General features: G+C 30.6%; 1 protein-coding gene and 2 long non-coding RNA genes across 3 annotated transcripts; all 3 read left to right on the forward strand.

The window, feature by feature from the left end:
• Positions 1–431: 431 nt before the first annotated feature.
• On the forward strand, positions 432–6,922 carry LOC107891920 (uncharacterized). The gene is made up of 6 exons (XR_005918007.1): positions 432–688; positions 795–912; positions 2,519–2,596; positions 4,065–4,146; positions 5,938–6,309; positions 6,385–6,922. It is a non-coding gene; the product is annotated as an uncharacterized lncRNA (long non-coding RNA).
• Positions 6,923–13,106: 6,184 nt separating this feature from the next.
• On the forward strand, positions 13,107–17,400 carry LOC107892968 (uncharacterized). Its single transcript, XR_001682680.2, has 5 exons — positions 13,107–13,141; positions 13,300–13,338; positions 13,828–13,878; positions 15,231–15,370; positions 17,083–17,400. It is a non-coding gene; the product is annotated as an uncharacterized lncRNA (long non-coding RNA).
• Positions 17,401–22,046: 4,646 nt separating this feature from the next.
• On the forward strand, positions 22,047–22,932 carry LOC107892967 (basic leucine zipper 1). Its single transcript, XM_016817977.2, has one exon. The coding sequence runs from the start codon at positions 22,346–22,348 to the stop codon at positions 22,814–22,816; it is 471 nt and encodes a 156-aa protein (XP_016673466.1). The 5' UTR covers positions 22,047–22,345; the 3' UTR covers positions 22,817–22,932.
• The last annotated feature ends 1,688 nt before the right edge of the window (positions 22,933–24,620 follow it).

Consider the following 24,620-nt stretch of genomic DNA (forward strand, 5'->3'; position numbering starts at 1 on the left):
TACACGACCTCAATGTGAGTCTAAACCGAAGTAAAAACAAGGAACTAAAAATCCACCTTATAAACGGTCAGATATATATATACGAATCATGCTTTAGATCATATATACTGCACTTACAAAATTTCAAGAACATATATTACTTAACCACAGAAACAGAGTAATATTGCTAATACCCAACAGTACTAGAACCTCAGATTTACAGAAAACATCTTAATAGCCTGTTTTAAAAAACAACATGATGCTTCCGAGACCTCCGCATACTACGCCCAGATACAGAAAACGAGCGTATCTAAAAAAGGGAAACACTAACACCACGTTTGGTTGGATGTAATAGATATGCTATTACAGCCCTATTCCGTGGGCCCAACCTATTCCGTCGTTTGGTTGGGTGTAATGCCCTACTAGGGGCTTATTACATTACGCCCCTATTCCTAAAATCTGTTGCTTTCTATTCCCAAAGGAAAGCTCAGTTTTGCTTCTGTTTTGGTTCTCCCGATTTCATCTGCCCTGTTTTACCCTCCCAACCCGAAAGCCACCTCCACCCTCTCCCTCCCAACATCAAACAGAACTGTCCCTTACATTTTCCCTTATTTTCCTTCTTTATTACAAGTGCAAAAGAAATCTGAGTCAGATTTGTTCCTGAAGGTAACTGCAAAAAAAAAAAAAACTAGAGGATTGGCCACACTAAGTGAGTTTTTCTCAGATCTGATAACTCCCCCTCTTTTTCCCACAATGAATCAATTCAATTAATAATTTTGAGGCCCGTCGATTTTTTTTCTTGTTTATTTTTTAAGCTCCAGGAAAATCGAAGAGGCCTCATTATTTTCGAGCAGGAACTAGGGCTCTTCAAGAGATTCGGAAATACCAGAAGACCTCAAATCTACTGTTCCTGCTGCCAGCTTCATCAGAGAAGTGAGCACTCTTCCTCATCTTCTTTATGTTTTTGGTGTTCCAACTCTTCATTTTTCTTGAAATTTTCGTGTTCGACATGTTTTTAGACATGGGTTCGGGGTATCAAACATTTATACCCGAATCTGAGCAACATAGCTTTGATGTGCCTGTGATAATATTTTGTATGTTTTATGTAGATTTTCTGAATAGTCTTTCTATTTTTAGTTGCAACATATTATTACTTGATTTTGGATATTCCGTGGACTTTATTGTTCGGTTCTTGATTGGCGTCAACTTCGTTTGCAGTAATTCTTGATTTTTAGTTTATGCACATATGCGATACAGAACAGTTGTTGCAGTATATGTAACTGTAATATTATTATGGTAAATTGAGATTAAAATAAGCTCTATTGGTTATGAGTGCATGAGTTATGGTTGAATTTGATTAAAGGAGGCACCTTAATAAATTTCTATATTTGACTCTAAAATTTTACAATTAGCTGATATTAACATCTCTACAGTGACTTATCCAAATCATCTCTGCGCGAATTATGCAGCACCTTTCAGCTAAAACTAGTATTGATTTTTATAAAACTTACCGGTTTTCAGTATTAAACTTATCGAGTAGCTTAGGGTGAAAATTGAGGATGGGAATCAGCCTATCAGGATATGGAGACTGATCTAGCATTATTGTACAGGGGTTTGCTAGCGAGAGTAAGAAAGAGAGAGAGGTTTAATTTTGTTGGCATTTTTCCAATGTTTTTCGGTAAATTTTTTTGTCCTTATTTCACCCTTTTCTTTTTCCTGCTATCTTTCTTTGCTCCATGATGTGAAAGGGGAGGTTTGATTTTTACAAAATTGTTGTGGGTGCCATGCAAAATTAGTATCATCACTTAAGCTTTGTTTTGTTGTATGCAAGTCTTATAGTTTATTAAGAGTGTTTGAAAAATGAGAAAATTACATTAAAAAAAATAAAAGAGAGTAAAAAAAGAAGGGTAGGAAATTAGGAATGGGGGAGGAGGGTTGTTGAAAGGGTCAAGGCCAACAACAACCAACAAGATGGGTGTGTCGGATTAATGGATCCAACAAATCACAGCCAGGATTTGCTGCTGAGAGAGAGACTGTGATGTATGATTATATTTTGGTTAAGGGAATTGGAGGGAACTATGATAATTATTATTAATTTATATATGTAAGTCGTCTTGTTTAATTTTTTGTGTTTCTGGAAATCAAGCTTTTCCCTCTTCTCAATTTACTATTAGTTTGAATATTTGCTCCCACTTTAACTACAAAAGTAAACTAAAGCAAAAAATAATGTTGGGATTTTCTTTCCTTTTACAATACTCTATAAGTTCTCCTATCCGTTCTGTTAATACGGAATACCTGGTTGTATAAAATCCGAAACTACAACTTTTGGGATAAAAAATCCATAAATTTGAATGTGTTCTGTTTTGATGTTGTCAATATTTCTATCAGAAGCAAATGTTCTGTCATCCAGCTTTAATTCTAGTTTATTCTTATGCTTTTCCTTTGCTGCATGGAACTTAAGTAGGTTATAATTTTTAATAGGTACATTTTATCATTTAGAGGGAGTTTTGAACCTCCATGGAACTTTTCTATTCTGCAGATAGAGCCAATCCCAAGTGGAAATCTGCCTCCTGGTTTTGATCCTGTTGAAGGTTGCAAGCTTACCAGAAAGGAAAAGGTATTATTTTCAAGATTTTCCCTCTTCTTTTTTCCCTTTATGAAGCTGTAATGGTGCACTATAATGAATATTTTATATGGAGCTTTAATTCTCTGCCTCTGGAAGGTACCTTTTTTTGAAGCAATGTAGGAATGGGATAGCAATGTAGGGTGTTGGATTTATTTTTTCTTAATCAATTTATATATATATGATTTTGATAGAGTGATAGAGTGATAGATGTTGCTCCCTTGAGGAGTTATATCGATCATGATGAGTATTTAAGGGATCATGGGCTCAATTATGATACTTCATCATTTAGCTCAAGTTTCGGTGTCTATGAGAACTATATGTTCTGCTTTTTTATGGTTTACTCCATAGTAATGCTTTTCTTTATATTTTGCAAGTGGTGTTGTAATAAGTTGATTTTTATTGGTATTGAAAAATTTGAATTTGGGATCGAATTTCTTAAGTTGAGCTAGTTCGAAAATTGTAATCGAGCAATTACAAGACCTGTACGAAATTATAGGATCAAACCACTAGTGATTACTTAGATGAGCCGTTAGATATAATACAATGAATAAATTGTAAGGTGATTAAAATTGAAGGAATTAATTAGAAATATTTTATTAAAAATAAAACTAATTAAATGTGTATATTCATATACAACGCATTAATTAAAAATATTTTTAAATAATTAAATTTAAAAATATTATTTTAATAATATTACATATATATCAACTTTTGAACCATTATAAATTAAACCCAATCCAATCATGAGTAAATAAAATAAAATAAAAATTGGATCATTAGATATAATCAAGTAAACAACTTGATTAAAAAACAATTATTCAATATATTAGTGGTAAAAAATTTTCAAATCCACATTGAAGTTGAGAAACTATCACTTTACTCTTAATTTTGATTTAAAAATAAAAATAAATAATGAGACACATGTTGATTTCATAATTTTGGCTGCGGTACCAAATAATAATCCTAATTAAAATTAACTAAAATGCAGGATAAATTACTTGTATAGTGTATTTTTTTAATATTTTAGCATTTTAAGAAATTTAAATGAAGTTTTTGGGTGTCTCAAGTTGAGTTCCAAATCGAGCTTAAGTACTAATTATTCATTGTTATTATGATTGAAAGTGTTTTTAAAAATTGTTTAAAGAAAAATGTGGTTTGTTAATGTTAAATTTGTAACATCGTTGTCAAAAAATACGGTTAAATGTTAAAATGTTCTTCTTAGAGATGATAGTGCAAAGTAAAAGATAGTTAAGTTACATGAGATTTAAATAATTTAATACAATGATACACGAGATATAAATTTTAAATATTTTTTAAGTAATTAATATAAATTATTTATAAAATTAATGAAACATATATCCATATAAATAAATGAATTTTAAGTTGCAAAGATAATTTTAATTTCTATTTTTTGCTTCGTAAAGATTCTAAATTTGTATTGTTCATTTTTCTTTGATAGTGTGTTATTACTTCCTATTGAAGCGGCTTGTTTGATTGCTTCCTCCACCCACAGTTGAGCGTCTTCTTTTCACACAATCACTGTAAGTTCTTTGGCAATTAAATTATTTAATTTTATTTTATTGTTATTGAAATTATGATTGGAGAAATGTGACCCTTTTACTACGATTTGACAATATGGAACATATTAATAATATCTTGCAGTAATGGCTCGTCTGCCTTTAATTACACAAAGTGTGAGGCGTAAAAGAATTGGTATTGCATTGACAATATGGTTGCAAATCTGTAGAATTGCGAGTTGGTTCTTACTTACATTGGGTGCCAACCATAGCCTACATACTTATAGACCAAGGATTAGGTCTTATATTTTAGATTTTTATGCACAACGGGATTATGTGAAAAGACTTATATATGTTAGTGACGAGACCTGTATTGAACAAGTTAGGATGAATAGATTTGCCTTTTTTAAACTATGTGAGATGTTACAAATGTTAGGGGGATTGAAGTCGTCAAGGAATATGCTTCTTGATGAGCAAGTGGCACTGTTTTTACATATCATTTCCCATCACCTTAAAAATCGAGTTATCAAGCATCACTTCAATAGGTCTGGGGAAACTGTTAGTAGATCATTTCATAGTGTTTTAAATGTTGTCATACGCTTACAAGATGTGTTATTTAAAAAGGCAAAGCCAATTACAGCTAATTCTTCAGACACAAAGTAGAAATGGTTTAAGGTATTGGACTGAGTTTTATATATAGTTTGTACATAATTTAGTTGATTTAGATTTAAATTTAGTATCCTAACTCAAGGTTTTATAACATGTGATATAGAATTGTTTAGGTGCTCTTGATGGAACCCACATCAAGATTAGGGTTCCAACAGTTGATAAACCTAGATATCGAACGCGAAAAAGTGACATAGCAACAAATATGCTAGGTGTTTGTACACCTGATATGCAATTTGTTTATGTTCTTCCTGGTTGGGAAGGTTTTGTTCCTGATGGACGGGTTCTTCGAGATGCCATTAGTAGGATACATGGACTAAAAGTTCCTCATGGTAAAGTGGATAGTTAGAGGACTTTGAAATATTCATTAAGATCAAACTTTTTTTTGGACTCTTAATCATTTTAAAAAAAGTTTTTTTATAGATTATTATTATCTAGTTGATGCTGGATACACAAATTGTGAGGGATTTCTTGCACCTTTTAGAGGACAACGATATCATTTGAATGAGTGGCGTCAGGGTTATCAGCCAAGTACTTCGCAAGAATTTTTTAATATGAAACATACCTCAGCACGTAATGTTATTGAAAAATACTTTGGGTTATTAAAACTTAGATGGGGAATACTTAGGAGTCCATCATTCTATCCTGTAAGGGTGCATAATAGAATCATTATTGCATGTTGTTTGCTCCATAATTTTATTCGAACCCATATAAATATTGATTCTATTAAAGTGGAGATGGGAGAAGGATCACCTAGTAATGTGGTAGATGACGATGAACCGAATATCGTAAATATTCATCCATCGGATGCTTGGGCTACTTGGAGGATGGAACTAGCCAACCAAATGTTCAATGAATGGCAAGCATCTAGAAATTAGTTAGGTTTAGGGACAAAATGAGTTTGAGTTAATTTGTTTATGTTATTTTATGTATCTAGTTTGTGAAACTTTGGTGGTGTTTGAATTGTTTTTTGTATTGTACTAAATTTGTTGAATTATAATTTAATTTATTTTCATTCATCATGTGTTATAATTTTATACAGTGTTGAGCTTTTGATTCATGATATTGAACTTAATTTTAATTTTATAAAGTGTTCACCTTTTGATTCATGATATTAAACTTAATTTTAATTTGTTTTTTTTTCTTAAGATAATTATGTCAGGTGTTTCAGAATCAAATTTTTCTTCTCAAGCTTCTCGAGGAACCAAAAGGAAATGGGTTCTAGAAGAAGATGCAGCATTGGTTTCATGCATGGTGGACTTGCACAATGTTGGAACATTTAATGCTGATACCAGGTTCAAAGCCGGTTATTTAATCGAGTTAGAAAAAATGTTAGAAAAGGCTTTACCCAATGCAATGTTGAAGGCTAGACCTAATATTGAATCGAGGATTAGGTTACTAAAAAGGGATTGGTCAATCGTGTATGACATACTTAATGGCCAAAACAATAGTGGTTTTGGTTGGGATGAGCATAGGCAGCTCGTTGTTGCTGAAGATGCGGTTTGGGACTCTTATTTAAATGTAAGAATTATTTCAAGTCTTTATTATCTTATTTTTACCAAACTTATAACTAATATGATTTCATCATTTTTATAGAATAATAAAGAAGCCGGTCAATTCAGACATCGTAGTTTCCCTTACTACGACCAACTTACTGCCATCTACACACGAGATCGAGCGACTGGTAAAGATGCTCAAACAGCCGCTGATGTTATTGAAGAAATAAATGTTTAGGATGTACCTACTACAAATATTAATGAAGAAAGAAACGAATTCTATAACTGCGAAGATGATGTCTCTTTGGATGACATGGATGTTTCTGCTACGGAGCCGCAACCAGATAGAAACCAAGGGGGTTCCTCTTCTTCAAAGAAGAAAAAGAAGAATTCTGATGCAAGTGATAATATTTCTTCTTCATTTCATGATGCTGCCACTTTATTGGTGGAAAACATGCGGGCCATTGGCGAACAAATTAGTAGGAGTATTGCCTCCGATGTGGTAGTTCAACAGAAGTCAGAAGAATCCCAGATCATCCAAGAAAAAGGTACAAATTTATATCCAACCTTATGTGAAATAGAAGGTTTAACTGTGGATGAGCGGTATCGAGCTTTGAGTAAAATTCTAGATCATCCAACTCAAATGCTCGTTTTCTTTAGTTTACCTTCTGATGTGCGGTCGGAATGGGTCAGAAGATTTCTTGCTGACCATTAAAAATCATGGTTCTGTTGATGATATTTTCGTAACTTTTTATGTTTGTAATATTTGGGATGGTATGTCACTACAATGTTCAAACTTTTTGATGTTGTAAAACTGTATAACATATGGATTATGATGTAGAATTTCATTTTCATCTAACCTTTTGTTAATATATGAAAATTATGATTATGCAAAATATAATTCTCAAGTTATTTATTACTGCCAATATTTTTTTTATTGTAGAATAATTAAATTATTTGTTTCACTAATGATATTTTAGCACATTAAATATGTATTGCAGTTTAAAAATAATAAAGTAGATTATAAAATATATTTAATAATAATTATTTTAAATTATATTTTATAGTATGATATATTATGATTTTAGTAAATTCATATAAGAATATTTAATATTAAGAATTTTATTAAATTATATTTAATAATAATTATGTTAAATTATATTTTATAGTATTATATACTATGATTTTAGTAAATTCATATAAGAATATTTAATATTAAGAATTTTATTAAATTATATATTTTTATTAAATTATATTTAATAATAATTATGTTAAATTATATTTTATAGTATTATATATTATGATTTTAGTAAATTCATATAAGAATATTTATTATTAAGAATTTTATTAAATTATATATTTTAATTCAAATATATTTAATAATAATTATTTAAAATATGATTAAATTATTTATTATTGATATTAATAATCTTATTAAAATTTAATAACAATAATAATAATCATTTACCTAAAAAAATTTCCGCTAAGGGTATTCTAGTCATTTTAGTTTTTTCCCTTATGCTATTACAACTTCATTCCATTCAACCAAACACAAGAATACTATAACAGTTCTATTCCATTCCATTCAACCAAACAAAAGGATTACCTATTACGCCTCTATTCCATTACACCTCTATTCCATTACAGCGAACCAAACGTGGTCTAAGGGGTGAGCTATACGAGCTTAGTGTGAGTCTAAACTGAAGTAAAAATAAGGAATTAAATATCCATCTTATAAACGGTTAGATATATATATACGAATGATACCTCAGATCATATAGAATGCACTTACAAAATTTCAAGAACACATATTACTTAACCACAGAAAAAGAGTAATATTGCTAATACCCAACAGTACTAGAACCTCCAACAATCAAACAAACAATATGTACACAGATTCAGATGATATGTCACATGTTAGAAAACAATCCCACCCATCCTGCCAAACACATCTTCGTCCCCCGTTCACACCCTATAAGAGTTATATGAAGCTCAACTAACCATGCACACCCCATAGGACCTCAAAAGGCCCATCCAACCTTACACACTTGGTATGTGGACTAGGCCACTCAGATATCAATATGTAGCAAAGCTGACATTTGTGCAAGACTGTGCAGTAAACTGCCATACTGCTGTAATGCAGTTGAAGCTGCCAAATCAGAACATAATACAGACTTCATTCTCTTCACAACCAACCCCAAAAATTAGTTTATTCAAATGCATGTATGTGAACAATCTCACAAGAACGGCATACAAATAGTCATACATCAGATAGACGGAACCAAATGTGCACATAATCATTCAACCAAATTCAAAATCGTTAGTGTTTGTACACTTTTTTGCAAAATACGTTAACGAGTAAACGTCTCTCGCACATTTATCAAAAGTGGCAATACTAGTCGTATTCCCGGTAATTACAAATACACTCACAAATCTAATCTTGATACAGAGTCCTACCTGAGAATGGGATGCACAGATATTTAAAACTAGACAAATTATAGCTCAGAGTAACAAATTTACGAAATAAGGCCACACAGACGTATGCCCCGGTTGTGTGGAAATACCTAGGCCGTGTGGGGGGTCAACACGCCTATGCGGAGGGGCACACACCTAAGTGGAAGGAGGCACACACCCGTGTGTCCAAGAGACATGGCCATGTGAACAGGCCGTGTAACTCTCTGCCTGATAATGCTAAAATAGGGTTCAGGGCAGACACGGCCGTGTGAGGGTCTCACACACCCGTGTGGGATCCCTAAATCCCCAAATTAGCCACACAACCGTGTGGCACCCAATGAGCCAAACCCTAATTTCCAAACACACACGTCTGTGTGCCCAAGGGACACGGCCGTGTGAAAATAGACTAATATTCCTAAATTGCCCACAGGGTCGTGTGGCACCAAAATTTTCCCGAAAACCCTATTTCTTAATTCCACACGACCGTGTGAATCGACAACGCCCATGTGGCCACTCAAGTGATCCCGAAACCACCTCAAAACAGCCTGCAAGACGTGAATTAACAGCCACAATGTAATCCCTGGTTACTACAGGTTCTAAAACACACATTGACAAGAAATCTCTAGCATTCACTCCCGACCGATTCGCCTCCTCAACACAATTCTAAAAACTCGCCCGCTCAATTCCTTGAACTCCCCGAACACCAACGATTTTGAAAAAAAATTTAAAAAGAAAGATCTCAATGGCAGAGAAAACGTTTAATTTTGAAATCCCCAAGAAAAGTAAAGAGGAGAAAAATAAAAGAAGAAAAATAAAAATAAAATCGATATGAGAAAGTGGAAGAGAAATAAATAGAACATGAAAGTGATTTTTGGGAAGTTTTTCCAAAAATAATAAAAGTTAAAAATTAAAATAGGTATTTTGGACTTTAAAAAAAACTAAATTAAAATTATTTCCCCAAACCACACACATGAGGACTCAAACCCATAACCCCAAGCTAAACTAACACACAACCAACCACCAGACCAGCAGACCCATTCTAACACTAAAACATTGAAACGACTTCAAATGCCCGATCTAGCCACTGACCCTACCTACAAATCACAAAACTTCTAACCCTAAAATTCAGGGTGTTACAGGTTACATATTATTTTAAGCATCTCATTTGTTCATGAAAATGAATATTAGCTGATTTATTTATGTTGTTATAGTAGGTTTTATAATTAAATAATATATTTGATTAAAACATATCTAGTATGAAAATTTGTGTTAATAAACCAATGAATTTTATGGTTATTCGGATTTGATTTAGTTCAAAAATTTGTTAAAAGTAGTAGTTCATACTTTTATATTATTTCATTTGTTAATTATTTAGAGAAATGACATGAGCAACTATAAATGAAAATTTCTATGAGCATGAATGGTTGGGTTTTGAATTAAATTTTATGCATGTTTATGATGATGGTTATGAAAAAAATTTTGATAGTTTTTCATTATGTCATATTTTTATGTTTGAGATGTGACTTTTATTGATATGTTTAATTTAGGGTTTTTTTTCTATACATGACCTAGTTAATTTTTTTGATAGTTTATTGATTATGCAAAACTCTTGTTAAAAGGGTTTTAAAAGTATTTTGAATTGATCTCATATCTCATTATGGCTAAACAAAATGACGAGTTATTTGTTCCACCGGTTTTGCTCCATTCCCTGAAGTGAATGTAGCAATTCATAACAACTATGAAAATTTAACTTATTATCATTATTGACAAAAAGATAAGAAGAAGATGGATGATTCAAAATATTGCCAAATGTTTATTCTTAGTACTGAATGTTTAATTATTTATATTAATTTATCATTCCTTGAAGCAAATGATATCTATGTAATCATATTGTTAAGAAATATGATATATACTTACATATATTGTTTGAAATACTTTTTGGACATTCCTTGAAGTGAATGTCGTCAATAAATATAATATATATTTTTTATATTTGAAAATTTTGGCATATTCCCTTAAGCGAATATTGCATATAATTATTTGGAAATTATACTTATTGACTTAGTGGCATTATAGACTTCACATTGATTTAGACATTTCCAGTAATAAATGTCACAATAGTATTTATATGTGGATACAAAGTAAAATGAAAGATAGTAAAAATATCAATTTGTTACAATTTAGTACAATTAAAACACATATTAAAGTAAACCATAAGTTTACTAAGATAAATACATTTACTACTTGGCAGGAACAGTTAAACCATCATGGATCATATATGATGCGAAAATTAATAGAAAATTCATATGGACATTCATTAAAGAAGCAAAAGATTTTTTAATTTAAAGAATTCTCATTTGTTGCTTATTCTCAATGAAAATTGATTCTTAGAAACTTACTAGCTAAAGTTGAGATTTAATGTCTTGCATTTCTTAAATGAATATTCATTCACCATGTGGATTATTTTGATATCATATGATTTTGGTAGATGCATCTACAAAATAATCACGTATGTGTTATCAACTTGCAACATGTCGTTTGCAAGATTGCTTATTTAAATAATTAATTTCAGATCATGCAATTAAGACAATTCATCTTGCTAATACTGATGAGTTTATACCTCAGTCTCTTATTGATTGAGTTTGAAAAACTTTTGTAAAAGCTTGTTATTTATGTGCATAATGGCATAGAGAAATTATTGATTGAACGCATCTGATTAATGTCTAAACCATTACTTACGAAAACTAAAACGTGAGATTATATTGATTTACATGTTGTATGCATCAAGTCAATAAGTTATAAATACTCCCCATTACAATTGATCTTTGGTCAAAAGCTAAATATTTTTCATCTTTGAATTTTTGAATATGCGTATATGTTCCAATTGCTCCAACACAACAAAGATAAGTGAATACTTAAAGAAAGTTGGGTATATATATTAATTATGAGTCTCCTTGTATTATTATATGTTCACTACACCAAAACAGGCTTTTAGCGGCATTTTTAGTGGCGTTTGGACAAAAAACGCAGCTAAAAATCGAGCATTAGCGGCGCTTTACACAAAATGCCGCTATAGATCGAGCATTAATGAGCATTAGCGGCATTTCGTTTTCTAACCTTTCGGGGCTTTAGTGGCGTTTTTAAAAAAGCGCCGCTAATGCTCAGGGCTTTAGCGGCGTTTTTGGAGAAGCGCCGCTAATGCTCAGGGCTTTAGCGGCGTTTTTGGAGAAGCGTCGCTAATGTTCAGGGATTTAGCGGCGTTTTTGTAAAAGTGCCGCTAATTCTTAGGGCGTTAGCGGCATTTTTGAAAAAGCGTCGCTAATGCTCAGGGCTTTAGCGGTGTTTTTGGAAAAGCGTCGCAAAAACATTTTATCTGTCTATTTACTATTTAATTTGTTTATTTATATTAATTAAAATTTAATTTATTTTTAATTGAATATTTGTTAAAAATGGATAAATATGAAATAATGACACGTAGAAATAATTTGAAATAAAAAATAGAAAAATATTTGTTAAAAATGGAAAAATTAAAATATTATTATTTAAAATAATTTTAAATTTTTTTGGGTACATGACTGATTGATTTTTAATTTATATATTAAATAATTTCATATATAATTGTAAAAGATACGATCGTATTAATTTTAAAATATTTAATTAATTATCGTTATAGTTTAGGGTTTAAAATATATGGTTTAGGGTATATGGTTTGGGGTATATGATTAATTTAGGATTTAAGACGGATTTAGGAGTTACAATTTTAAGGTTTATAGATTATGGAATTAGGGATTAGGGATTCTGGTTTAAGGATTGTGATTTAGGGGTTAGGGTTTAGGGGTTAGAGATTAAGAGTTAGGGATTTAAGGTTTATGGATTTAGTGTTAGGTTAAGATTTAAGGTTTAGATTAATTAGTGTATTTTAATTTATATTAAATAAGGTTTATGGGTTAGGGTTTAGGGTTTAGATTAATTAGTATTTTTTAATTTATATATTAAATAAAGTTTAGGGGTTAGTAGTTAGGGGTTAGGGGTTAGAGGTTAAGAGTTACTAATTTATGGTTTAGAGATTCGGGGTCGGGTTAGGGTTTAAGGTTTAGATTAACTAGTATTTTTTAATTTATATATTAATTAAGTTCTTATATAATTGTAAAAGAGGGGTTAGGGGTTTAAGGTTTAGATTAATTATTGTATAGTTTTTAAGGTTGTATTTACCATGTTGTGATAGTCATGCCTGCTTTTCTTGTGATATAGTTTTTAAGGTTGTATTTACCATGTTGTGAATCCTCAAAATTTTACTGAACTTCGCTGTGTCCAACCCAGTTTTTTTGCACATAAATGTCTTTTCTCTTGTGGACTAACATCTTATGTTGTTTTGTAGAGTGGTGATTTTGGAAGAAGAGATGGTATGCATTCTTTGCAAAGAGGACTTTTATTTTAATTTTTTGTAGTTGTTAATTGATTTTACTTTAGATAAGATCTCTTTAAGGGTTGCCATATATGTGACTGCTGGTTGAAGTTTCTCTTGAAAAGCACATTGATATTTTAACTATACTTTTTCCAGGAACTAGTGGGGAAAGCATATATGATGGGAAGTTTCCAGGTGAGTGATCTCTTCCCATCTATAGAATTATTTCTACCTGCTTATTTTGAAATGTTATATTATATATGTTAGCTTTTGTAGGTGTCTGTGTGTGTATGATCTTAATGTTTTTTCCCCCCACAATGTTTCAATTTGAGTTTAGAGGAGCAATAATGCTTTGGTATGAAGAATATCGATATACTGTCTATTTGTTTGACAGGGTGGCCTGCCAATGCATGTCGCAACACGGGGTTTATATGGCTTTAATAAGTAGGTTATCTGTCTATTTGTTTGTTTATTGTCTATTTGGCTTTAATAAGTTGGTTAATGTGTCTGTCTATTTGTTTACAGCTTAATCTATTTGTTTGTTTGTTTATTGTCTATTTGGCTTTAATAAGTAGGTTCTCTGTCTTTGTTGGAAACATATGATATCCTGCTTAGGTAGTTCCTATATTCAAGGACATTATTTTTGCGAGATTGATTTTATCTTAGTGATTTTTCTGTTTGCAGATTCCTGCTCAGGATTTGACAATGAGACGGCTCAGAGGTTATGAAATTAAGGTAGATAGCACTGTAATATTTCTAAACATATATAATGATACGTAACTATTTCTTCGATCATACATGTGATATACCCTTAGACATACCCTTGAGCATGTTCCGTAGTTTAGCTGAGCCCTCCATGTGGATCAATGAAAAATGTTGGTTGCATTGCAAAAGAAACTGGCACTTTTAAGTTTGCATTGTGGTTAAGACTTATGTTACTCAGACTCAATGATGACTGTTGGGTGGGGTATATGTCTAACACGGTATGCTCAATTTTATTTATATTTTCCTATACATTTGGAGGATTGCCGCCCAATTCTTATGTCCAAAACATATGTATATATGGATGCCGGACACAGGTACTTCAGAAAATGAAGAGTTGGAGTAACATGGGTATTTGTATCCAAATGTCAATATATATGCTGAATATCATTGAATGAAACAAAGTAAAATATGGTATTTTCTTGCAAATAACCTAGTTTAAGTTGTTTTATGCACATGTGCTATGTACATGTGCCTTATACACAGTATTTGCACTTAGTTACATACTAGTTCATAGGCTCGAATTAATGGGGTTCTTTTTTCTTTTCTTTTTTTTGCTTTACCCTTTCAAGCTGTTTGGGGTTGAAAGGTAACATGATTAATATCTTCTGAGCAGATTATATCAAATATTTTGTGTATTTCTTTTCAAAACAAATAGACAGACCTATTTGTTTGTTTTTTGTGTATTTCTCATGCTAACAAGCACATTAAGCTGTACAAGGATATGCAATTTTCAGTTATAACATTGGACTAATATTTTCTATTTTTCTTCATCTTGAGTTGATGTGTACATGATTTATTGAAAAAAAGCTTTATAAATGTTCTTTGCAGGTAAGTCTTTTTGTTGTTCTTAATAGATATTTAGTAGTTAACTGTTGAGTAACTTTGGTGCTCTGTTGATGTACCATGATTCAGGACAATCACTTAGTTTAGATGCTTTATAAATGTATATATAATTGGAAGAAGGAATTATTTGATGTACATGAAAAGATTTCTCCTTTAAGAATGAAAATGATTACTTATTGTTTGTGGAAGAAGGAATTATTTGGCAAGAAATAAAGAAATAGGACTTTCGAGAGTGCAAAATATCTATGTATATATAATTGGATGTTATTCATGTTTAAATCCAATAATTTCTTCAGAGAAAAGACAGCAACATTAGTCAACTTTGTTTACCTAATGTCTTAATGATCTACAGATGATTTCATATATGACTCTGATCATTGTTTGAAAATGTTTATGTCATGTTTTATATGTACATAGATATTTTCTTTCATCTTTTGAAATTCATTGTGGAAATGCTTAATGATACTGTTTATGTCAAGTTCTGAGGGGAAGACTGATGTTATGAAAAAGATTAAGTTTCCACAGATGGAGTAGAAATCTGCTAGTAAAACTGTTCAACGACAAGCAAAGAGGCAGCACTACCTTGTCCCATAAAAGAAATTTTGGAAAATGAAAGAGGGTCAGTCTCTAATATTTTAGCTTTATAGGTTTTATTATATGTTTTCGGCTATGAGCATATAAACTTATGATAGTTTTGCAAATGGTGCTAAAATGTGGTGGAACTGTATCCTGATGCTACTTTATTGTCGGTGGATCTGTAAATTGAAGTGTTTAAATGTTGTAAATTGAAGTGTTTAAGTGCGGGAAAACTGGAAATAGGCATGGCAACATGCAAAAATAAAAAGAGGGAAAACTGGAATTAAACTATCAGTTCTTTGTGATGCTGAAGTTGCTTTAATCATCTTTTCTCCTAGAGGCAAGCTCTTTGAATTTGCAAGCTCTAGGTAAATAATACTTTTCTTTAAACCCCCTCACTTTTCAATTAATTTGCTGTTCAGCACCAATTTTCATACTTAGGGTTGTTTGATTCTGCCATAAAAACTCTCACTTACGTAGATCATTACTCTCCACAACATTGTTCTTTCATGTGGGGTTTTTCCAAGAACCAAAATTAAACTATATTTTATGACTAATCCCTAATTGCTATAACAACTTATAGTAAAATTCCTTGTTGAATTCCATAAATTCACAGGTACAACTCAAATGAGTGATATTTCTTTCATTTGTTTATGGTCTGTTATGCTTTTGTCTCTGAACTTTAAAACCTTGAAGTTTCAACTTGTTTCTTCCTAGTTAATAAGAGTTGCTTTTAGATCCTTCACACTACTTTGCCAGTAAATAAATATAGGTTAATGTTGCTAATTTTGAGTGATTTATGCTCTAGACACTTTATAATTAGATAAAGAGTCTGGTATTTTGTTTAATGCAGTTTTCTTTGATACTTTTCTACTGCCTGCTAACATGGTTAATATATTTATTAGCTTCACCGATCTTTTTCTGTGGTTCGGTATCTAGATGCTTTCATTTCTTAACCATGAAACAGGAAGCAATTTTTAAATGTTAACAACAATATAACGGCACAGCTTGTAAAGATATAAAAAACAATATTAAATGACATAAAAGAAAATTAATATAAGAATTACCAAATGGAAATATTCTTATTTGAAGGTGAGAGTCACCAGCATGGGGTAGGATATTCTTATTTGTTTGTGTTAGGACATAGATGGATGGTGCCTATTTCAATGTTAAATTTCTCATTTGTTTACTTCATCAGAACTGATGTTACGTACTGGCTGTAACTTGTAACCATTTATTGTGCTGTAGATGGTTTATCTATATGTTCTCAGTTTTGTGCGGATACATGTTTCTTGGATTGTGGCTTATGACAGCTTGGGAGTTATATTTATTACTTACATTATGAAGTTCCCATGTGTTAGTTATCAATTTTAAAACTTCTAAAGTCCATTTTTGGTTATTATCTGTAATTTGTGTTTGTGAATCATATTTTCCTGGTTAGTCATGCAATTGAATTGTTGACTGCGACACGTTCCATGCATAAATTACGTATTTTCTTAGCATTAGTTGTTAATGTTCCTTGTTAAAAAATTAAATAGTTTAGACCATCATTAGAAAGAATGCCTCTTTGTGACACATGGAAGAGCTATGATTGAGATTGTTTGTTAGTATAGTTCAACCTGCAGCTAAAGCTGCACATAATTGTTTTTTTTTTTTTTTAGCCTTAATGGCTATATTTTTTTTTTTTATTTTTAACATCTCTATTGTTTACCAAGTTTGTTGGTTTATCTGATCATTTGGTTTTGCATCCTTTAGATATTGAAGGTGTAGTGGAGGATTCAATCTCTTCAAGCTGGAAAAGCCAAGGCTTAGCACTTTTTCAAGTAGAGTGTTATTTAATGTTGTATTCCATGGTAGTTTATCTTAGTCGGAACTTGAATTAGGTGTTACTGAAACAGGATTTTGTACCTACCTTGTGTACTAGTTTATTTAATTATGATTGTTAATTATTACGTGTTTTGTAGTTTCTTTTATATTTGGCCGAGTTAATATAGATCAAATAAGCTGTGAGGTAGATTTCTCATTTATTTAAACATAATATTTTAATTCTAAATTTAAATTTATTAATTTTTATATTTACCTTTAAAGTTAAATTTTTAATAGAAAATTTAATTTAATTAATTTTTTTATCCTTAAAATTATATAGTTTAAAGTTTAAAGTTTAAATTTCAATAATATAATATAATATAATATAATATTTATTATAGAAATAAATATTATTTCATTAGTTTTTTTTTAAGTTATGCTTTTAGTGGCGTTTGTGAAAATGCGTCGCTAAAAGTCAATGTTATAGTGGCATTTTTAGAAGCGTCGTTAAAGGTCATGAGCTTTAGCTACGTTTGTAGGAAAAGCGTCGCTAAAGGTCTTGTTCTTTAGCGGCGTTTTTGGGAAAAATGCCGCTAAAGGTATTGGTCTTTAGCGGCGTTTCTGGAAAAAGCGCCGCTAAAGGTCCAAGCCTTTAGCGGCGTTTCTAGGAAAAGCACCGCTAAAGGTCCTGGTCTTTAGCGGCGTTTGAGGGACAAGCGCCGCTAAAGGTTTTGGTCTTTAGTGGCGTTTTTTTCTAAAAGCGCCGCTAAAGTTAGCGACGCAGTCTTTAGCGGCGTTTTTTTCGGCGTTTAGCAAAGCGCCGCTTTTTAGCGCCGCTAAAGGCCTGTTTTGGTGTTGTGGTTTTAAATGTATTGGGGATTTAATTATGACATGATTTGTGATTACTATTTTGATTTGATAGTTTTCCCAACATTGGGGTAGAGAAATAATAACTTTTAATAAGTTAGGGGGAGAGTAATTTAAACTAGTAGTTCAACAAGGATAACTCATTAGAAGTTCCAAAGATGAAAATTCTTCTAGATGGTTATATAGTGAAGTCAGGTGCTCCAGAAGAGACTCAAGACATAACTAATAAGTAAAACTCCAGAAGAGATTCAAGTACCTGAAATTGAAGATTAAAATAGTGAAAATAAGATATCTTGATAAGTTATGTCAATTCAAGAAAATGTCTAACCGATAATAAAAGCGGTCGACAATGATTTTGCATGCAATATTATAGTTGAAATAATGAAATAAAAGGAGAATCTTGAATAAATCTATTGAGAAATATAGATATGGAATAGATTAGTCAAAATAGAAAGATGCAACTCAAATTCGTGGGGTTTTTGGACCAGTAATCTAAATATCTAAATGTATAAAGCCAGTGAGGGTGCAAATGAAGTAGTTTTGCAAAAACAAAATAAAAATATGAAGTTTTTGCTAAGTCCTGACATTGATTATGAAAAGATATAATGTTCTTTTGTTGTGAATGCAATAACCTTTAGATATATTATTAAACTGACAGTCCATAAAATATTTAACTTGTGTCTAATGGTTGTTGTTATAACCTTTTATGAATCACTATGTAGTGTAAAGTTTATACGAAAATACTTGAAGGATTTAGAATGCCAGAAGCATATTGAAATTCTCAGGAAATTGTTCATTTATATGAATTTAAATAATTTGAACATATGTGATAAATTTGACATAGTGAATAGTAGTTGAAGGAGGATTATAAAATGATCCGAGATACTTATTTGTGTTTTTATAGAAGAATCATGATTAAAGTTTGCTATGATTATTGTTGAAACTCCTCAAGAGATCAAAATATATTTCCCCCAAATTTTCTCTCACTCATGACTTTCAAAAGAATGGTGATATAAATGCTTAACAAATACATTCAAATAGTAATTTGAAGAACTAGTATTCAAGATTGAATACGTATAATATGAGAAAGTATGTGATGTTTTCATGAGGGGGAGTAAATACGCGATGTACTCTTTTTCCCTTAACCGAGGTTTTATCCCATTGGGTTTTCTTAGCAAGGTTTTTAATGAGGCAGCATATTATGCGTATTATAGATATGTGTACTCTTTTTCTTCACTAGGAATTTTTTTCCCACTGGGTTTTTATCTTAGTAAGGTTTTAACGAGACACATTATCTACCAAAGGGAGTGTTATGAATATCTTATTAAGTGGATCTCTATCAAGATCAAGATAAGTTTTGATGTACTCTAAATTCTAATAGTGATTAGAAGTAGATCTCTACTTCATTTATACTTCTTAAGCCTACAAATAGAGACTTTGGAAAAGTATTGTAAACATCTCGATTGATCAATAAAAATACGCTATTTCTTTGCTCTCTCATTCACTTTGTTTTTTATTCTGTCTTTTAGTTTATAACATTTCCAATTAATTTCTTTATTATACTGATTATTTTTTATTGAGAAGAGGTCGACTAAATTTTTGAAGTTTCATTTGTCTAGAGTCAATAGACTCCTCAATTGATTGATATTATTCTTAAGTCCATTCGAAGTTTTATTTTTCTACTCTAAAATGATTTCGAGTGCTTGAGGAAATCACCCAGGGCTCAAGTTTATATAGCAGGAGCACCTTAATTAAACTACCTTCTAAAAATTCATACTAACGTTAGTATACAAAATTTTGATAATGGAAGATGATGATGGTGAAAAGGGAAGAAATATATTTTCATATTTAATTTTTTATTTAAAATAATATTTTAATTTTATCCATGGATTTAATTTTGATTAATAAAAAGTTATATATCATTAGTTATATACATAGTGTATGATGAGATGAGACGAAATGAAAGCATGGTGGTTGGCTGGCGATGGCGCAGCCAAATTGCAGAGACGTAAATACATAAAACGACATTACAAAAATGAAAATGTTGGGCACTTACGTACATGTGTAGGACCATTGGCATTATTAACTTATCTGCAAAAGCATTTACATTTTATATTCTAATATTACTCAAATACGAAATGTGATGTAATGATTACTTATTTTATTTTTTAATAATATGATCGAGATTTAATATCTATTCATAGAAATGAAATAAATTTCATTGCAATCTGTATATCTATTAGAAATGATACCTTGATTTTGATTAAAACAATTTTATGCGATTCGACTACCATTTTCAAACGAAGTACATGCAAGATTCGGGTTTGGTCTACAAATGCAGCTAATTTAGCCAAGGAAGATGACAACAAAATAAAAAGGAAATACCCCAAATTGGTTGATATGATTATCTTTAGATTCGAATTTTAGAATTTTAACCTTCTATTACGTTGTATTTATGTTACAAAAATTGAAAAGTGACTCCTACTTTGATTTATTAAAATTTATTCTTAATATAAACACATGAAATTTGAACTAATTTGTAGCATATAATCTAAGTAAACAATTTAATCACAAAATATAATTAAAATATTTTAAAGTAAATGATCCACCTTTATTATATTCTCTAACTATGATGTTTATTGGATAAGAAAGAAAATAAAAAAAGGATAGATGGATAAGTCTATAGTAGAACTATGGACAGGATTTAAATAAAATAGTTTAGTGTATAAAAACACTTTTTTTTTTTTAATATTTTATTACCATGATCCAACCTTTGGTTTAATAAATAGTCCCAAGAAAAGAAGAAAATACTAGAAATTGAATGGGATAATGATAAAGAAACTTTAGGTGCCCCCAAATTAAGTTGGTTTTGTATTGACTTTGCTACCATTACTTTATTTTGCGGGTTTTAATTTAGTAGAATAAAAACAAAAGAAATGTTAATTGCCTTATCCGATGACTGATAGTATGAATTTTTAATTGATTGTACCATTCAGATTGTTATTTTCTTGTTCAAGTCTTAGGCTTTTGTTTGGTGTGAAAAAACTAAAAAGAAAGTAACGGGAAAGTCTTTGTTCAATGTTCATTTCCTTTGTCTAAAAAAAAGATTAGGAAGTTAAATTAATTTATTTATAAAGGTTAAAATGTTAAATAAGTCCTTATAAAATAATTAAAAATCAATTAAGTCATCCAATTGAATTCTTTGAATTCATTAAAGCCATGACAGGCGATTAAGGGATGACGTGACAACTGATGATGCGGCAAGCTAGAGACCTTAATTGTTTTTTAATTATTTTAGGAGGACTTAATTGATTTTTTTTAATTATTTTATGTGGATTTATTTGGCATTTTGGCTATTTTAAAAATATAAATTTAGATCAAAATATATCGTTAGTCTTAATATTTGAATGGAGTTAAAAAATTAATTTCTATCAAAATTTGTTTACCATCAATTCCGCTTATTTGAGTTTCTAATGCTCTACTTTTAAAATTAGCATGATTATATAGGTGTATTGATGATAAATTTTGACAAAGAAAAGTACCCGAGTTAACAAATAGACTAATATTTTTAAATCAAAAATAATAAGATTCAGTTTTAAACTTTTTAAGCAGATGGATTGAATCTCAAAATTCACAAGAGTGTAGTGACTAATACCATAAAATTAAACAAAAAATAATTAATTAATTATTACCTTGGAACTCCCTTTATGGAACCAAATTGACCAATTAATCTCCTATATCAAATGGAAAAAAAAAAGTCAAAACCAGCTGGGATTGAATGTTTTGATTTAGCATTTACATTATATACATTTGATTTGACCAATAAAAAATCAAATACAGAAACTAAACTATAATTGAATTGACACACGTTTCTCAACCATAGAAGATTTCATTTCTTTTTCATTTTTTTAATCTTTTGATTGATCAAAAAGGATAAACTTTGTTATATTTTTCTTTTTTGATTTTTCTATTTTTAAGATAAACCCTTTGCCTTTTTTTTTCCTTTTTTCTTTGGTTTATATATACCCTTTGGTTTCAACATTCAAACTCTCAAAACATTTATAGTTAAACCCTTTCAAATTCTTAGCTGTTGAGAGATTTTCTTTCTATGATATGAATTGATTTTCCTTATAAGATATATGATATGAACAGCCTTTCATCATTCTCACAATCTCTTTTATTTCATTCAGTTTCTATTGTTATTCTCCATTGGTTTTATGTCTTCTCTTCCATCTTGGGTTGATTTTCTTTTCACATAAATTTTGTAAACTTTCAAGAAAATTTTAGGGTTTTTTTAACAAGTTCTTGGTGGATACCATATTTGTCATTTACACTCACTGATCCAATGTCGAATGTTCCGGGGATGATGAGCTCCGGGTCCGAACCCGATGCTCAAGGCGTTAACGTGGACGAGAAAAAACGAAAGAGGATGATATCGAACCGAGAATCAGCCCAACGATCACGGATGAAGAAGCAAAAGCTTTTGGAAGATTTGGTCACGGAAGTTGCTTCGTTGAAGGTTCAAATTCATAACAACACTAACAAATATGAAGCTTTGATGCAAAAGATTGTGGTTTTGGAATCAGAAAACAATGCTTTGAAGGTTCAACAAATGGAATTGGCTCAATACTTAAAAAACCTTCAACTGATGCAAACTCAAATGGAATTGTTGGAATTCAATTTGATGAATCAGCCTGGAAGAACCCTTTGTGACATAATTGTGGACATTAATGAACCCCCAAAAGTTCAGTCTTGGCAATGCCATGGTTCAAATCAGCCTGCAATTATGGCCTCTACTGAAATGTTGAACTATTGATGTATACAGAAAAAAAAAAAAAAAGAGTGATAATGTTAATGGGTTTCTTGGGAATGTTTGATTTTTTGCATTTTGTAAAAACATGGAATAAATAAATTGTTTATGAGTGTGTTAAATTTGCTTTTAAAAGATTGGTTTTTTTTTTATGTGTTTAATCGAATTTCAAAGGCATACGTGATAAGGTCGTTTATGGTTATCTTATTCTTCTTATCCTTTCATTTGTTTGTCAATTTGCTTTTGCATCAAAGATATGAAATAAGAGTCCAAATTTTCATGCTCTCTACAATTATTTTATTGTAGAACAAAAACAGCAGAGTTATCTTCTTTTCTTTTTCTTGATAAAAGTGTTAGGATCCGAAGGTTAAACTTGGGTATTTTGCTTTATCATCTCAAAGAACGACAAAACATTCTCATATACATAGGAATATATATAATATACTATTATTGATACGATTAATACCACAGAAAATTAGGTTATATTTTGTTCTTTTTATTTAAAAAAATAAATCAGATCAGAGAATAAATTGATTATTTTTATTATTAAGTGATGATGTATAATTGTTTGACTGCTTAAATTAGTCCCTCCACATCAAAAATTTCATTGTCTATTAAAGATTTCATTCATTTCTTCTATTAAAAATATCATCCATTTTGCTTGAATTAGTCCCTCCACGGTACAGATGGCACGACAAGAGTTATTGTCTAATTGCTCCATTAATCACGATAGCACTTAGCAGTAAAAATAGATAAAATTTTTAACAAAAAAAAATAATTTTCTCTTTAATCTAATGCATAAAGACTAATTGGTCCCATTTTTAGTAGGAACAAAATACAATACAATTACTAAGACATGAATCTACACGATAATTTTACCCTTTTATCATTAGAAGTTTTCAAATTCGTTTGTAGTACAAGTGGGGATTAATGTTATCCCACCTTCAATTCCAACTTCTAAGTTTCGAACATAAACTCCGTTAACTAAGATTTCATTTGATTAACCGGTGAGAATGCTGCTACCATTACATGTTCAAGATCTGTCCCGAAACAGCACGATAAAAATCATTTTCATAGAACATCTAAATAAAACCTCAATTCTTACCCAACATCTAAATGAAGCCTTAATCTGTTAGTGGAATGAAGCCTAATAAAACCACAAACTTAATTTGGAATGCTTCAAACCAACTTTTTGAGACATCCCTTCAGTTTACATGGCATCCAAAGAGTGAAAGCATGTATGCGTCATTTAAAAAAATTTGCTTAGTACAAGGCATTGAGTTATTTGTAAATATAGGAGTAGATATACATCCCAGGCTTAGCTAGTGAGCTTAATTGTTAGATAGACAGTTGGACCAAGTGAGGCATGTTTCATAATATGTTAATGGTGAGTAGTCTGCTTGATTTGATAGGTTTAGTTTGTATGATTTAATTTTTTAGACGAGATATTTTTACTATGAATCGAACAAAAATTAAATTTAAATATAAATAAAAGTTTAAAACCGAAGAATAATCCAATTCAACCTTACTCATGAGTAAGTCTAAGAAAAATATTTAATTACAAGTTACACTAACCTACCAAAGACAAGTTAAATTACATACAGTTGACCCATGTAATTGACACTAACAATAAATCTTTTGTTACTACACTAATGACTTACTTAGATGTATTTATTTTTAAGGAAGTGGATTTGTAATACAGTAACTAGAAATATTTTGGTTTAACATTAGGAAAAAGATGAGAAAATCGAAAACCGATTTAAATTATAATGTTTGATTTGTCTTCAATTGGGGATATACATAATTATAT

Source organism: Gossypium hirsutum, chromosome D09 (genome assembly GCF_007990345.1).
Source record: "Gossypium hirsutum isolate 1008001.06 chromosome D09, Gossypium_hirsutum_v2.1, whole genome shotgun sequence".
NCBI lineage: Eukaryota > Viridiplantae > Streptophyta > Magnoliopsida > Malvales > Malvaceae > Gossypium > Gossypium hirsutum.